This window comes from Emys orbicularis, chromosome 4, assembly GCF_028017835.1.
Source record: "Emys orbicularis isolate rEmyOrb1 chromosome 4, rEmyOrb1.hap1, whole genome shotgun sequence".
Lineage (NCBI taxonomy): Eukaryota > Metazoa > Chordata > Testudines > Emydidae > Emys > Emys orbicularis.
Genome location: NC_088686.1, coordinates 16,611,930 through 16,626,031, shown reverse-complemented (window position 1 = coordinate 16,626,031; position 14,102 = coordinate 16,611,930). Strand labels below are relative to the sequence as shown.

General features: G+C 44.1%; 1 protein-coding gene across 1 annotated transcript in view; it reads right to left on the bottom strand.

Moving 5' to 3' along the window:
- SYNE2 (spectrin repeat containing nuclear envelope protein 2) overlaps positions 1–14,102 on the bottom strand; it is a 232,829-nt gene that overhangs the window by 136,804 nt on the left and 81,923 nt on the right. The window contains exons 45-47 of the mRNA XM_065404096.1: positions 9,380–9,535; positions 7,562–7,827; positions 124–2,245 (exon numbers count right to left, since the gene is read on the bottom strand). Of these exons, the coding sequence (XP_065260168.1) occupies positions 124–2,245; positions 7,562–7,827; positions 9,380–9,535 (2,544 nt within the window). The remainder of the gene's footprint in view (positions 1–123; positions 2,246–7,561; positions 7,828–9,379; positions 9,536–14,102) is intronic.

Sequence of the window (14,102 nt, the reverse complement as noted above, 5' to 3'; positions counted from 1 at the left end):
TTGACTTAATAGAGTATCTACAAGTCATGAAAATATTAACACTGTAGTGAGGATACTCCTGGACAGATAATCAAGACTTACAAAAGGATGTACAATCTTATTTACTCTACTAAAGATACTTACTACACGGGAAGCAATATCTGTCTTCAGCTGTATTTCAAGATCTTCCAGTTCATCTAATTTTGCTTCTATACCAGCAATAAAATAAGATTTTTCTTCTTGCTTTTCTTTCTCTTTACCCACTAGATCCTTCAGGGCACAAAATTCTGCTTGCACTGTGTCTTGCATTGCTTCACAATGCATCTTTTCATACTGAATTTTTTTCATTTCCAAGTCTACCAGAAGAGGCTGCTGAAACTCAGATTTAATCTTCTTTATGGTATGTAATGTGTATTCCAATTTGCTCTGGAAATCTTGTTTATTTACATACTCTGCCTGAAGATCCACTATCGTGTTTTGGAAAAATTGATGCAACTCATCAATATCTTCCTCCAGTCTCTTTATTTGCTGTGTTTTAGCCTCTTTGAGTGATACATCAAAGACTTCATTTATATTTAATTGATTTACTGCCTCCTGGATTAAGTACCTGATTTGTTGAACTCTGTGGCACAAAATTTGTGCTGATATAAAATTGGTTTCTGTGGAAGAGCCAGGGCTATTTGTTAGTATGTCAGCTTCATTCTTTACACTGGATGTCATGGCCTGGATTTCATTTAACAATGCTTGATGCCTGTCATATTCTATAATAAAGTTGTCAAAGCATTTAATCTTCCCTTCAAGTTTATTTTTAATTTCAAGAAATAGAGTTTGCAATTCATCATGGTGTGAAGTGTCCCAATTTAGCCTTATAAAGTCAAATATTTCCTTGTACTTCGTTATTTGTATCAAACTAGATTGAACAGCTAAGGTTCTCTCTTTAAGCACATTGAGTTTATCCTTAACTTCTTCTTTTACACTTAATATTTCCTGTCTCTCCAGTTTCAATACATCACACCATAGATCATTAAGCTCCTGATGCAATGAAGTTATTCTTTCAGAGAGATCTGTGTAGACAGCTATCTTTTTTTCCACTGTATGGCATTTATTCTGGATTAACTTCTGTATTTTCCTAGCTCTATTCTTAAGGTATCTTAATTGGTCAGTTAGAAATAATTGTTCGAATATGTTTAGCTCCCCATGTGAGTGCTCACTCTCTTGGAGATGTGATGAGATGAGACCTTCCATCTTCTGTATTTCCTTTGAAAGCTCCTTTAAAATGACATGTAAATTGCCTAGCTCAGAGCACGTGATTGTTTGATTTATGTCAGGAATGGTCAGTGTCTCAGCACTTTGAAGCTGGCTGTGAACTCTTTCTATGTCTGCAATAAGCCTCTGCCTTTTTTCCAGTTGGAATTCTAGCTGTTGTAATCTTTGAGCTGATTTTAAAACAAGCACCTGGCATGAATTCTGTAATTCTTGTAACAGGGCGCTCAGGTCAGTAACTTCCTCTGGATTCAAATCAGGAATGATACATTGGGTCTCATCAGCCAGTGACACAATAGTAGACTCTTTGTCTATAGCTGCACTGTTCACAGCCTTGCAATTTCTGATCTGTATTTTAATATCATCTGGGAAAAGTGCTGCCTTCTGATCAAGAGAAAACAATGAATCTTTGACCCATGATATATTCTCTTTCATCCTTCTCATGATTTCGTATTTCTTGGGATCACAGCTAAGGATCTGAACATCCTCCTGAGGAGTTTGGTGCTCCAATACTTCCAACTGATTCTGCAAATCATTTATTGAATTTTCCAAAGTTTTCTTTTCTTCCTCACTCCAAATCCTTTTCATCTGCAGCTCAGTGCTTCTTTTTAACAAAGAAACACTGTGTTTAATGGCTTGTAGCTCTGAGGTCCAAAATACTGGACAATTGGTTTTTTGTCCATCTGGGGAACTCAACCCAGCTTGTAAGTGCTGCTGGTGCTCTATCAACTTTTGAATGTCCTGTGCTTTGTTCATGAGAAGGTTAAATTCGTCAATTTCTGACACAAGTTGATAACGTTTCTTTTGCACTGATTGCTCTATGTGTTCCCACCATCGCTCAAGTTGTTTCACTTGGCTTTCTGTTAATTCCTTATCTATGCATGTCAGATACCTAGATAAATTATCTTGCTCAGTTTTCAGCTTGTTTAAAGTGTCTCTCTCCTTCTGTACTGAATCCATACATTTTTTAATTTTCTCCAGAACTGTGTTGCTCATAGGGCCCCTGTCAATAAAATTATCAAGATTTAAAACAATCTTCCAGAATTAGAATTAGAAGAATTAGACAACATTCTTAAATGAGAATTTTGTTGTATACCCACCAACCAGAAAATTATTCACTCAGAAAAGTAATCAATATACATTTTCATTTTTTAAAATTTTCTTAACCTGGTAAATTATACTTTTTACAGTATACAGTTATTTCCCACGTAATCCCAGGAAGAGTTGACTATCCTTTCCAATTACTGCAATAACAATAACTTCCAGTGTATGAACTGCATAGGAATAATATTCACTAACGTAATCTGTGCAGTTCTTTAGAAGAGTTATCTTGTAGCCCACTTTTAAAGCTAAAAAAAAGTAAACTTCAATAACAATATTAAATCAGTTGTGGGTAAATTAACACTGTTGTATAGTAACTTCCAATGTAAAAATGAATGTAAAAGTTTGGAATCAATTATAAGATTCCCATTTATTGAGGCTGAATCAATCTATTTGATTAAATCAATAAGACTTTTGCTCCTAAGACTGCTTTTGAAAATCCTACCTTAAATCCATTTAATAGTTTATATTTTAATTCAATTCTGTGAAACCACTTAAACATAAACAAATAATTCCATAAGTAATTTTTAAAGTGTTTTCAAATAAACTGGCTCATTATTATGATTTATAGGTTAGTTCCATACCTTGAAGGCTAATTTGAAAAACATACTAAATATGAAAGTGTACTGGTTATCTTTGGCTTAGTACTGGCAGATTTAGAATCATAGAATATCAGGGTTGGAAGGGACCTCAGGAGGTCATCTAGTCCAACCTCCTACTCAAAGCAGGACCAATTCCCAGACAGATTTTTGCCCCCGCTCCCTAAATGGCCCCCTCCAGGATTGAACTCACAACCCTGGGTTTAGCAGGCCAATGCTCAAATCTTCTGACTACAGAAAATAACACTGTCCCTATCAGTTAAAGTTCATTTGCAGAATATGAAAATATTTCAGTAAACAGCAAATGGGTACCTGATCTTCTTAATGTGTCAGATTTTTTAAAAATAATACCTTTTACCTCCTATTTTTGTCATTTGTTAACAAAGAAAGATGGCGATCTATTTTGTATCTGCCATGACTTTGGAAAAAATATTTTAATAATACAGCACTTAGATAGTAAGTTTTGCAGGGTAGGGACCATCTGTTTGTTATGTGTCTGTAAAGCATGTAACTCAATGAGGCTAGGATCTCTAGATGCTAGCAGAGCAAAAAGTAATAAATAATAATAATCATAGAATCATAGAATCATAGAATATCAGGGTTGGAAGGGACCTCAAGAGGTCATCTAGTCCAACCCCCTGCTCAAAGCAGGACCAATTCCCAACTAAATCATCCCAGCCAGGGCTTTGTCAAGCCGGGCCTTAAAAACCTCCAAGGAAGGAGACTCCACCACCTCCCTAGGTAACGCATTCCAGTGCTTCACCACCCTCCTAGTGAAATAGTGTTTCCTAATATCCAACCTGGACCTCCCCCACTGCAACTTGAGACCATTGCTCCTTGTTCTGTCATCTGCCACCACTGAGAACAGCCGAGCTCCATCCTCTTTGGAACCCCCCTTCAGGTAGTTGAAGGCTGCTATCAAATCTCCCCTCATTCTTCTCTTCTGGAGACTAAACAATCCCAGTTCCCTCAGCCTCTCCTCATAAGTCATGTGCTCCAGACCCCTAATCATTTTTGTTGCCCTCCGCTGGACTCTTTCCAATTTTTCCACATCCTTCTTGTAGTGTGGGGCCCAAAATTGGACACAGTATTCCAGATGAGGCCTCACCAATGTCGAATAAAGGGGAACGATCACGTTCCTCGATCTGCTGGCAATGCCCCTACTTATACAGCCCAAAATGCCGTTAGCCTTCTTGGCAACAAGAGCACACTGTTGACTCATATCCAGCTTCTCGTCCACTGTGACCCCTAGGTCCTTTTCTGCAGAACTGCTACCTAGCCATTCGGTCCCTAGTCTGTAGCAGTGCATGGGATTCTTCCGTCCTAAGTGCAGGACTCTGCACTTATCCTTGTTGAACCTCATCAGGTTTTTTTTGGCCCAATCCTCTAATTTGTCTAGGTCCCTCTGTATCCGATCCCTACCCTCTAGTGTATCTACCACGCCTCCTAGTTTAGTGTCATCTGCAAACTTGCTGAGAGTGCAGTCCACACCATCCTCCAGATCATTAATAAAGATATTAAACAAAACCGGCCCCAGGACCGACCCTTGGGGCACTCCGCTTGAAACCGGCTGCCAACTAGACATGGAGCCATTGATCACTACCCGTTGAGCCCGACGATCTAGCCAGCTTTCTATCCACCTTACAGTCCATTCATCCAGCCCATACTTCTTTAACTTGGCGGCAAGAATACTGTGGGAGACTGTATCAAAAGCTTTGCTAAAGTCAAGGAATAACACATCCACTGCTTTCCCCTCATCCACAGAGCCAGTTATCTCATCATAGAAGGCAATTAGGTTAGTCAGGCACGACTTCCCCTTGGTGAATCCATGCTGACTGTTCCTGATCACTTTCCTCTCCTCTAAGTGTTTCATAATTGATTCCTTGAGGACCTGTTCCATGATTTTTCCAGGGACTGAGGTGAGGCTGACTGGCCTGTAGTTCCCCGGATCCTCCTTCTTCCCTTTTTTAAAGATGGGCACTACATTAGCCTTTTTCCAGTCATCCGGGACCTCCCCCGATCACCATGAGTTTTCAAAAATAATGGCTAATGGCTCTGCAATCTCATCCGCCAACTCCTTTAGCACCCTCGGATGCAGCGCATCCGGCCCCATGGACTTGTGCACGTCCAGTTTTTCTAAATAGTCCCGAACCACTTCTTTCTCCACATAGGGCTGGTCACCTTCTCCCCATATTGTGCTGCCCAGTGCAGCAGTCTGGGAGCTGACCTTGTTTGTGAAGACAGAGGCAAAAAAAGCATTGAGTACATTAGCTTTTTCCACATCCTCGGTCACTAGGTTGCCTCCCTCATTCAGTAAGGGGCCCACACTTTCCTTGACTTTCTTCTTGTTGCTAACATACCTGAAGAAACCTTTCTTGTTACTCTTAACATCTCTTGCTAGCTGCAACTCCAAGTGTGATTTGGCCTTCCTGATTTCATTCCTGCATGCCTGAGCAATAGTTTTATACTCCTCCCTGGTCATTTGTCCAATCTTCCACTTCTTGTAAGCTTCTTTTTTGCGTTTAAGATCAGCAAGGATTTCACTGTTTAGCCAAGCTGGTCGCCTGCCATATTTACTATTCTTTCTACACAATAGTTTTCATAGCCATTGTTACTGAAGTGCTCTAGATGCAATGTAATGTTATTACCAATATACTAATTGGTTTGGACTAAACCAATTTTTGCTCTGTCCTTATATAACTTATATAACAGGGAGGGATAGCTCAGCGGTTTGAGCGTTGGCCTGCTAAACCCAGGGTTGTGAGTTCACTCCTTGAGGGGGCCACTTAAGGATCTGGGGCAAAATCAGTACTTGGTCCTGCTAGTGAAGGCAGGGGGCTGGACTCGATGACCTTTCAGGGTCCCTTCCAGTTCTATTAGATAGATAAGTAACTTCAGTTAAATCAATACAGTGCCATATTCAGACTTCAGTTATACCAGTGCATACTGTAGTGAGTCGGCGTGGCTCCCCTCCGCCTCCGGCAGGGTAGAGCTGCCTCCATCCCCAGCGTGGGCGGAGCTACCGGGTCCGGGGCCCGCCCCTCCGAGGTCACGGCCCCGACCCGGAAGTATAAAAGCCCGCCACCAAAGCTCAGTAAGGGCCAGCCGGCGGGAGAGAGCAGACGTCCCGGGCCGAGCTCCCGCTTGGGAGACACCGGCAGACCGCGAACCGCCTGCTAACGCCCCGCGCCGGTCCAGCCTCCCTCTCGCCAGGTACCCCGAGGAGGACTGGTCCAGCCTGCCCCGGACCCGTTACCCCGAGGAGGACTGGTCCAGCCTGCCCCGGACCCGTTACCCCGAGGAGGACTGGCCCAGCCTGCCCCGGACCAGCGGCCCCGAGGAGGAGTCAAGTCTGCCCCGTGCCAGCTGTCCTGGGGAGGAACTACCGAACCAGCCCCCCAGCCCCGCCACCGAGGAGCCGATGCTGTTGGACTGGCCTGAACCCCGCCCTGCCGCCGAGGTAAGCCCCGAGGGGGAACAAGGAAGTAGCCCGGGGGTAGCCGACCCCGGTCAGGCTGCAGAGGCCTGTGAGCCGATGTCAGTGTGTTTCGGTCAGGATACCCCACTGACCGGCAGTGACGGTAATCGCTGCTAGGGCCCCGGGCTGGGACGCAGTGGAGTGGGTGGGCCTGCGTCCCCCCATGCCACCCCTACTCACGGGTGGCAGGCTTCCCCCTCACCCAACGCTCAGGTAGGAACCTGGGCCCTCTTTAACTACTTGTCTGCTCAACCCCTGCCCCAAAGGGCTTGAGCTGTGACTGTTTGTGCCCCGCCCTGACCCAGGGCCTGGGCCCCTTTAACTGCTGTTTGCCCAGCCCCTGCTACAGAGGGCCTGGGCTCCTAGACTGCCGTTTGCCCAGCCCCTGCTACAGAGGGCCTGGGCTCCTAAACTGCCGTTTGCCCAGCCCCTGCTACAGAGGGCCTAGGCTCCTAAACTGCTGTTTGCCTAGCCCCTGCTACAGAGGGCCTGGGCTCCTAAACTGCCGTTTGCCTAGCCCCTGCTACAGAGGGCCTGGGCTCCTAAACTGCCGTTTGCCCAGCCCCTGCTACAGACGGCCTGGGCTCCTAGACTGCCGTTTGCCCAGCCCCTGCTACAGAGGGCCTGGGCTCCTAAACTGCTGTTTGCCCAGCCCCTGCTACAGACAGCCTGGGCTCCTAGACTGCTGTTTGCCCAGCCCCTGCTACAGAGGGCCTGGGCTCCTAAACTGCTGTTTGCCTAGCCCCTGCTACAGAGGGCCTGGGCTCCTAGACCGCTGTTTGCCCAGCCCCTGCTACAGAGGGCCTGGGCTCCTAAACTGCTGTTTGCCCAGCCCCTGCTCCAGAGGGCCTGGGCTCCTAGACTGTTGTGTTTATCCAGCCCCTGCTCCAGAGGGCCTGGACTCCGTAACTGTTGTTTTCCTCAGCCCCCACACCAGAGGGCCTGAGTCCTGAGCTGTTGATTTCGTCTGCAGTGAGTCGGCGTGGCTCCCCTCCGCCTCCGGCAGGGTAGAGCCCCGACTCACTCTACTACACATACCTAGAGTAACTTCATTTAGGTTGATTTACATCAGTTACACTGATGTAATAGAGATCCAAGTGTGGTCCCCATAGAGTAAACTAAAAAAGTTCCTTGTACTTACATTTTTATGTTTTCTTTTTCTGTTGATAAACTTTTCATTGAAGACTGAACAGCAGACAGATTTTCCTGATAATCATTAACTAGATGATAATGGTGTTGCTTAACCTTCTTAATGGCTTCCAATTCTTGAAGCAACCTGTCCCAGCAAGAAACAATACATTCTGTGCTTTGCAGGTTTGATGTGCTCATTTCTGTTGTGTTGGGTGACAACTCTTGCCTCAGAGACAAAGCTGTGGCTCTCTGTTTTTCCAGTTCAGTGTATAAATTCTACAGTCACATCCACAAACAGTGAAAAAAGAAAGAGAATTAAAGAGAATTTTCACCATTTTTACTTCCTACTGTCTTTACAAAATATGGTTAAAATTGCAGATTTGTGTACACATGAACGCACATGCATGCTCAGTTACATGTGAGCACACACACAGACGCACATAGGCACATGCATGTACATACACACATAATCACACATATATGTACAATTGCACAACAGCAGACAAGTATAAAACAGGTATATTTGCATGCAAAGACAAACATTTACAGATATATAGTTTATGCAGATGGATTTACACAAACTATGTTTTCACACGGTTGATCATAGAATCATAGAAATGTAGGGCTAGAAGGGACCTTGAGAGGTCATCAAATCCAGCCCATTGCACTGAGGCAGGACCAAGTAGACCTAGACCATCTCTGACAGATGTTTGTCCAATGGTTTATTAAAAACCTCCAACGGAGATTCCACAACTTCCATTGGAAGCCCATGCCAGAACTTGACTACCCTTACAGTTAGAAATTTTTTCCTAATATCTAGTTTAAATTGCCCTTGCTGCAGATTAAGCCCATTATTTTTTGTGGATCTAGATAACAATTAATCACTGAACTCTATAAAATAGCTCTTAATATATTTGAAGACTGTTATCAGGGCTTTTCTCAAGACTCAATGTGCCCAGTTTTTTCAACCTTTCCTCTTAGGTCAGGTTTTCTCAACCTTTCATCATTTTTGTTGCTCTCCACTGGACTCTCTCCAATTTGTCCACGTCCTTCCTAAATTGTGGCACCCAGAATTGGACACAGCACTGCAGCTCAGGCCTTGCGAAGTGCCGAGTAGAGCCAGACAATTACTTCCCATGTCTTACATACAACACTCTTATTAATACACCCCAGAATTATATTAGCTTTTTTCGCAACTCCATCAGGTTGTTGGCTTATAGTCAATTTGTGATCCACTATAAACCCCAGGTCCTTTTCAGCGCTATTACTGCCTAGCAAGTTATTCCTCATTTTGTAGTTGTGCATTTGATTTTTCCTTCCTAAGTGAAGTACTTTGAACTTGCCTTTACTGAATTTCATCTTGCTGATTTCAGACCAATTCTCGAATTTGTCCAGGTTGTTTTGAATTCTAATCCTGTCCTCCAAAATGCTAGCAACACCCCCCAGCTTGGTGTCACCTGCAAATTTTATAAGTATACTCTCCACTCCATTATCTAAGTTATTAATGAAAATATTGAATAGTTCTGGACCCTTGACTGACCCCTGCGAAACCCCACTAGATACACATGCCCAGTTTGACAGCAAACCATTGATAACTACTCTTTGAGTACAGTCTTTCATCCAGTTGGGCACCCACTTTATAGTAATTTCATCTAGATCACATTTCCCTAGTTTGCTTACAAGGATGTCATGTGGGACTGTGTCATCAGTCCAATGTAGAATGAGACTATATGCAACAGTTTAATAGTTTTGTGATTAGCTATATTATACCACATTGAATAAACTCAGCTATGTAATTAGTGAGGGAATGAGTTTGCTGGTTCCATACCTCTATCTCTTTTAGTTGCTCATTTACTAACACAACATCCAATTCTGCAGTTTGATTTTTCAGCTCAGCGACCTTTTGTTCCTCCCCAATATATTCAGCATTTGCTTGGGCTTCAGGAAGAAGCTGTTTCTGGAAAACCATTTCCACATTTGAACCCTGGAATGTAAAACAGAAATTTTCATTCTGCAATATACATAACAGTGAAGGATCTCTACTTTTATTGTTTCTACTTAGCCCCATGTGTTCCAGCTGTGCCCAAATCCTGCCACTCTTTCCTCCACAGCATCTCTACAACCCATTCTTTTCTTTCTGTCCCTGCAGCTAAAATTCTCATACAGACCCTTGTCCTCTCCTGCCTGGATTATCTTAGCCTGCTCTTCTATGGTCTCCCAGGTCATTCACTAATACAGTTCATACAAGTGCTAAGATGTTGCCCATCATTCTGATGATGTCATCACCACTTTGAATTCCTCCTCAGCTTACCCTCCTCCATTGCATCTTCTTCAGGCTATTTATCACAGTCTTTAAAGTCCTGCTTAACTCTCTCCCACCCTACTCATCTGCTCTTGTTTCACTTTGCTCCCAAACCCCCTTTGTTTAGCAGTGATGCCAGCCTCAGCACATCATTTGTTTCCTTTGTCATAACCATCTCCATGCTCCCCATACATGGAATGCCCTTTCTTGACCATTTGCAAGATCACTATCCTCTCCATGAGCTGACTGATAATGGGACGTTTGAGGAGTATTTGTGAATAGTCTGTATATTGCGGTTGATAGGGAGGATGGCCTTGTGCATAAGGCACTGGACAGGGAAAGGGGTTTAATTCATGGTGCTGCCACCAACTCCTTGTATGACCTTGGGCAAATCACTTAAATCTCTCTGTGCTTGCCTCAATTCCCCATCCGTAAAATGGAGATAATACTACTTCCCTTCCCCAACCCTTTATTTAGATTGTAAGCTAAGGGCAGGGACTGTCTCTGACTATGAGTATGTACAGAACCTAGCACAATGGGGCCTGGTATCAGTGGGAGGTTCCAGGTGGCACCATAATATACATAATAATACAAATATCTTTTGTCAGCACAACACTGTATTACTAAGAGGTGTCCAAGTATCACCTCGGCCATCTGGTTTATCTTTGTACCACCACCCACAACTCTCTGTCTGTCTCTGCTTATACTGTGAGCTCCTCAGGGCAGGGACCGTGCCATCTGCTCAGTTTGGAAAGTGCCTTGCACATAAGTTGCTATCGGAAATAAATAAGATAATAACAACAAAAATTAACACTCTTCTTGTTCCCTTTTCACTGTGAACCAAATATATCCAGTCAGGAAAATCAAATAACCAGGGAACTTTTCCATTTACCCTAACTACACAGCTACAGCAATTGTATCGACTAGATAGAAACACCAGGTTTCATCTTAAAAGGCCCTGAAGGACCATGAAATTGAAGGAAATGAAAAAAGTCCGCTAGCTGTCAGAGAGTAAGTGGGAAGACGGCATCATCAGACGGAACGTAAGTCACAAACATGAAGAAACAAGTGAAATGAAAGTAGGGAAAATGCAGGGTGGTATTATATGGTGTACATTTCTCTTCATATGTATGTGGGGTTTCAGGTGCTACACATGCTGAGGCCCAGCCTAACACAGCCAGACAAGGGAGTAATTCCTCTCCCTCAAATCTCCCCTGCACAGCAGAGTTAGTGCTCCCAACATTGCTGTGTTAGGAAAAAGAAGAAACAAGTAATCAAAAAGCCTTAATCAGACATGCTGACTAATAATTACAGTATTTCAAATGACAAGGTGGTGAACCCTACAATTACAAATAAATGAGGCAAACGCAACTACGACACGTAAAAGATTACACCGGGCAAGGTTATGGTAAGGAAGATGATTTACATGAAGAAGCAGAACTGTAATTTTGTCATAACAAATGTTTTGAAAAATTGCGGTTAGTGATGGATTAGCTCTCTTCTTCTGACTTACACTTTTTACATTGCTTTATATGTGGGATACACTAGCTTCCTGTTGAAGTGTTGGTTTTGATCTATAAAGCCCTACCTGGTCTGGTTCTTGGATACATATGGTAAAAGACTACACGTCTCTTCCTATGTACCAGTCTAATGCTTGAGATTGACTGATGCCCTTCTGCACTCTCAATGGAGTAGAATCCTGTGGGACACAAGGCAAAATATTCTCAGAGAATGGTCCCCAGCCCTGGAATTTGCCTTGTTTTGGTCCAGCAAGCCTCTGTATATAGTGAGGCATTTTCTGGAAGTGGATTCAACAGGGAGTTTTGCTCAGTTTTATTTATGTTTGAATGAAATTTGGGCTAGATAGTGGTTTGAGCATTGGCCTGCTAAACCCAGGGTTGTGAGTTTAATCCTTGAGGGGGCCATTTAGGGATCTGGAGCAAAAATCTGTCTGGGGATTGGTCCTGCTTTAAGCAGGGGGTTGGACTAGATGACCTCCTGAGGTCCCTTCCAACCCTGATATTCTATGATTCTCAGTGTCCCACAGAGATTATGACCCGGAGTAAGGAGCAGTGCATTTTTGCACTGCCTCAGGAGCAGCCCAAGAGGGAAAGTCACAATCTTCCTCCCAGCTCCCCAGCTGCTCCAAGGAAGGAACAAAAGTGCACTGGTCTATACATCTGCCAACACATCTGTTGTAGCAAATACATTGTCTCAAGGGCAGTGGGGGGGTGAGGTCAGAACCAAGACTTCACACAATCCTGCCCCATTCCAGCCCCCTGCATGGCGGGAGAACACGTAGGCTCTGCTTCCACTCTCATGCTGCTACCCAGGATACAGATATCCAGCACAAGGGAGTACGGGCCGACTTACACACCCTTATTCCTTTGCTCCAACCCAAAGCACAAGCCACAATCTGGTCATTACAGGTTTTTGTAACCAAACTCTGGTTATTGTATAGGTACAGTAGTAGATACTAATTACATCTGGCCAGACACTACGCAAAGAGCACATGTTTTTATAAACTGAAACACAGATATACATATAGGCGGGGTAAAATGCTAAAAGAACATCACAGGTGTAGACTTATTTCCAGCGTCAAGTGGCTTGCAACACAGCGTTGTCAGCAAATCACTTCAAGGCCACCCACACGGATGAAATAAATCAATCCACGTGTATTTCGAGTGTATAGGATAACTTCTCATTTTCATTATCATGGAGTTAGAGACGTCAATCCCCACACACCGAGGCGAGAACGTCAGTGTAACTGAATGGGATGTTTATTGCTATCATTCCCTCTGTAATTAAACTTTAAACATGTATTTTTTTTTATTCAGCTGACCCTTACCACCTTGAGTACAATTACCTCCTCTTTTTGATTAATTGCCTTTGTCATTTCGTTATCATCACACATAGTAGGAGGAAACATTTTCAGCTGTGCTCCGCTTCCCTGCATGCTACCCTGTTCAGTCACCACCGGCATCCCTATATTGTGCTTCCCCTGGTTTTTTTTTTTTTAAAGTTTACTATTAGTAAAGAGCTACATGCTGACACCAATACTCACACAGAGTAGTGTCCTACTCCACTGTGGTCCCACTAAAGTCAGTGGAACTGCTCGTGGAGGAAGGTCCTCGCTCTTAACCCACAGTCAAAGCATCAAAATTTGCTCTTAAATGATTAGTTAGAGTCAAGATGTATGATATTTATTCAACTGAGCTTTAGCCTATGAAGACATGCAGGAGAGCCACCCAAAGGGGAGGGGAGCTAGCGGGACACCTGGATGATGTGAAGTCAGTGTCAGGAATGAGGGTCTGCAGCAGCACCTGCCAGTCGCCAGGCAGCAAAGGAGCGCAGCTGGGCCCTAGCAGAGACACTGGATTGGCTAAGGCAGTCAGGTGGCATGCTCTTAAGCCCAACAGCTGCAGAGGATCAGCAGCTGTTCACTGCACATGCCTCTGGATTTTCTACCTCGGTGGACCTGCCTCACTGCAAGCCCTGCTCCTGCCTTGCTGTAGCCTAGACCCTGCCCTGAACCCAGCCTTCCTCCAGTCCGGTCCCAGCCCTGCTCCTGCCTTCCTTGACTCCATTTAATCCGGTTCTGAGCTTCAGCTCTGATTCCTGGCTCTGACTCTGTCCCGACCCTTGGCTTTGGCATTCAGACTCTGACTATAGTTCTAACCTTGGGCCCTGGCTTCCGAGCCTGACTCCTGCTCTGACAGCCAGCGATTGTGGAAAATCAATAAAAAAGGCCTAAATCTAAATATAATGGTGAAAGGGGCACTAGCTACCTATTCATAAATCAAGTTGTGCCCTGAAAGCATTTTAAACAATCTAGACGCCCTTCTAGAAAAGTAACTCAGACCTCGATTCTGTAAGCGGATCCCATAGAAGCTCAGCACAGGCATGAGTCCACCTGTGCAGATCTGCTTGTCGAATCAGGACCTTAATTTCTACCAAAAAAGTTATGTCATTATTCCCACAACTTCTAGTATTTGTACCATAACTTCTCCTTAAAGGTACCTGACAATCCTACAGCGGTAGTCATGATCCTTCTTCCTTCTCCTAGAGGCATCTGTATTTCTGTTTTCCACAATGTTTTGGTGGTCTTTTCTCTGCCTCAGTTTTACCCATGGGCTGGGAGCCAGGTTTAACAGTGGTTCTTTGAGTGGTCTCTTCACATTCCACCTTTGGAGTCAAGGCACCTGTGCCTTGAGCCAACCTGCACCACTGGCACATTGCGTGCAGGTGA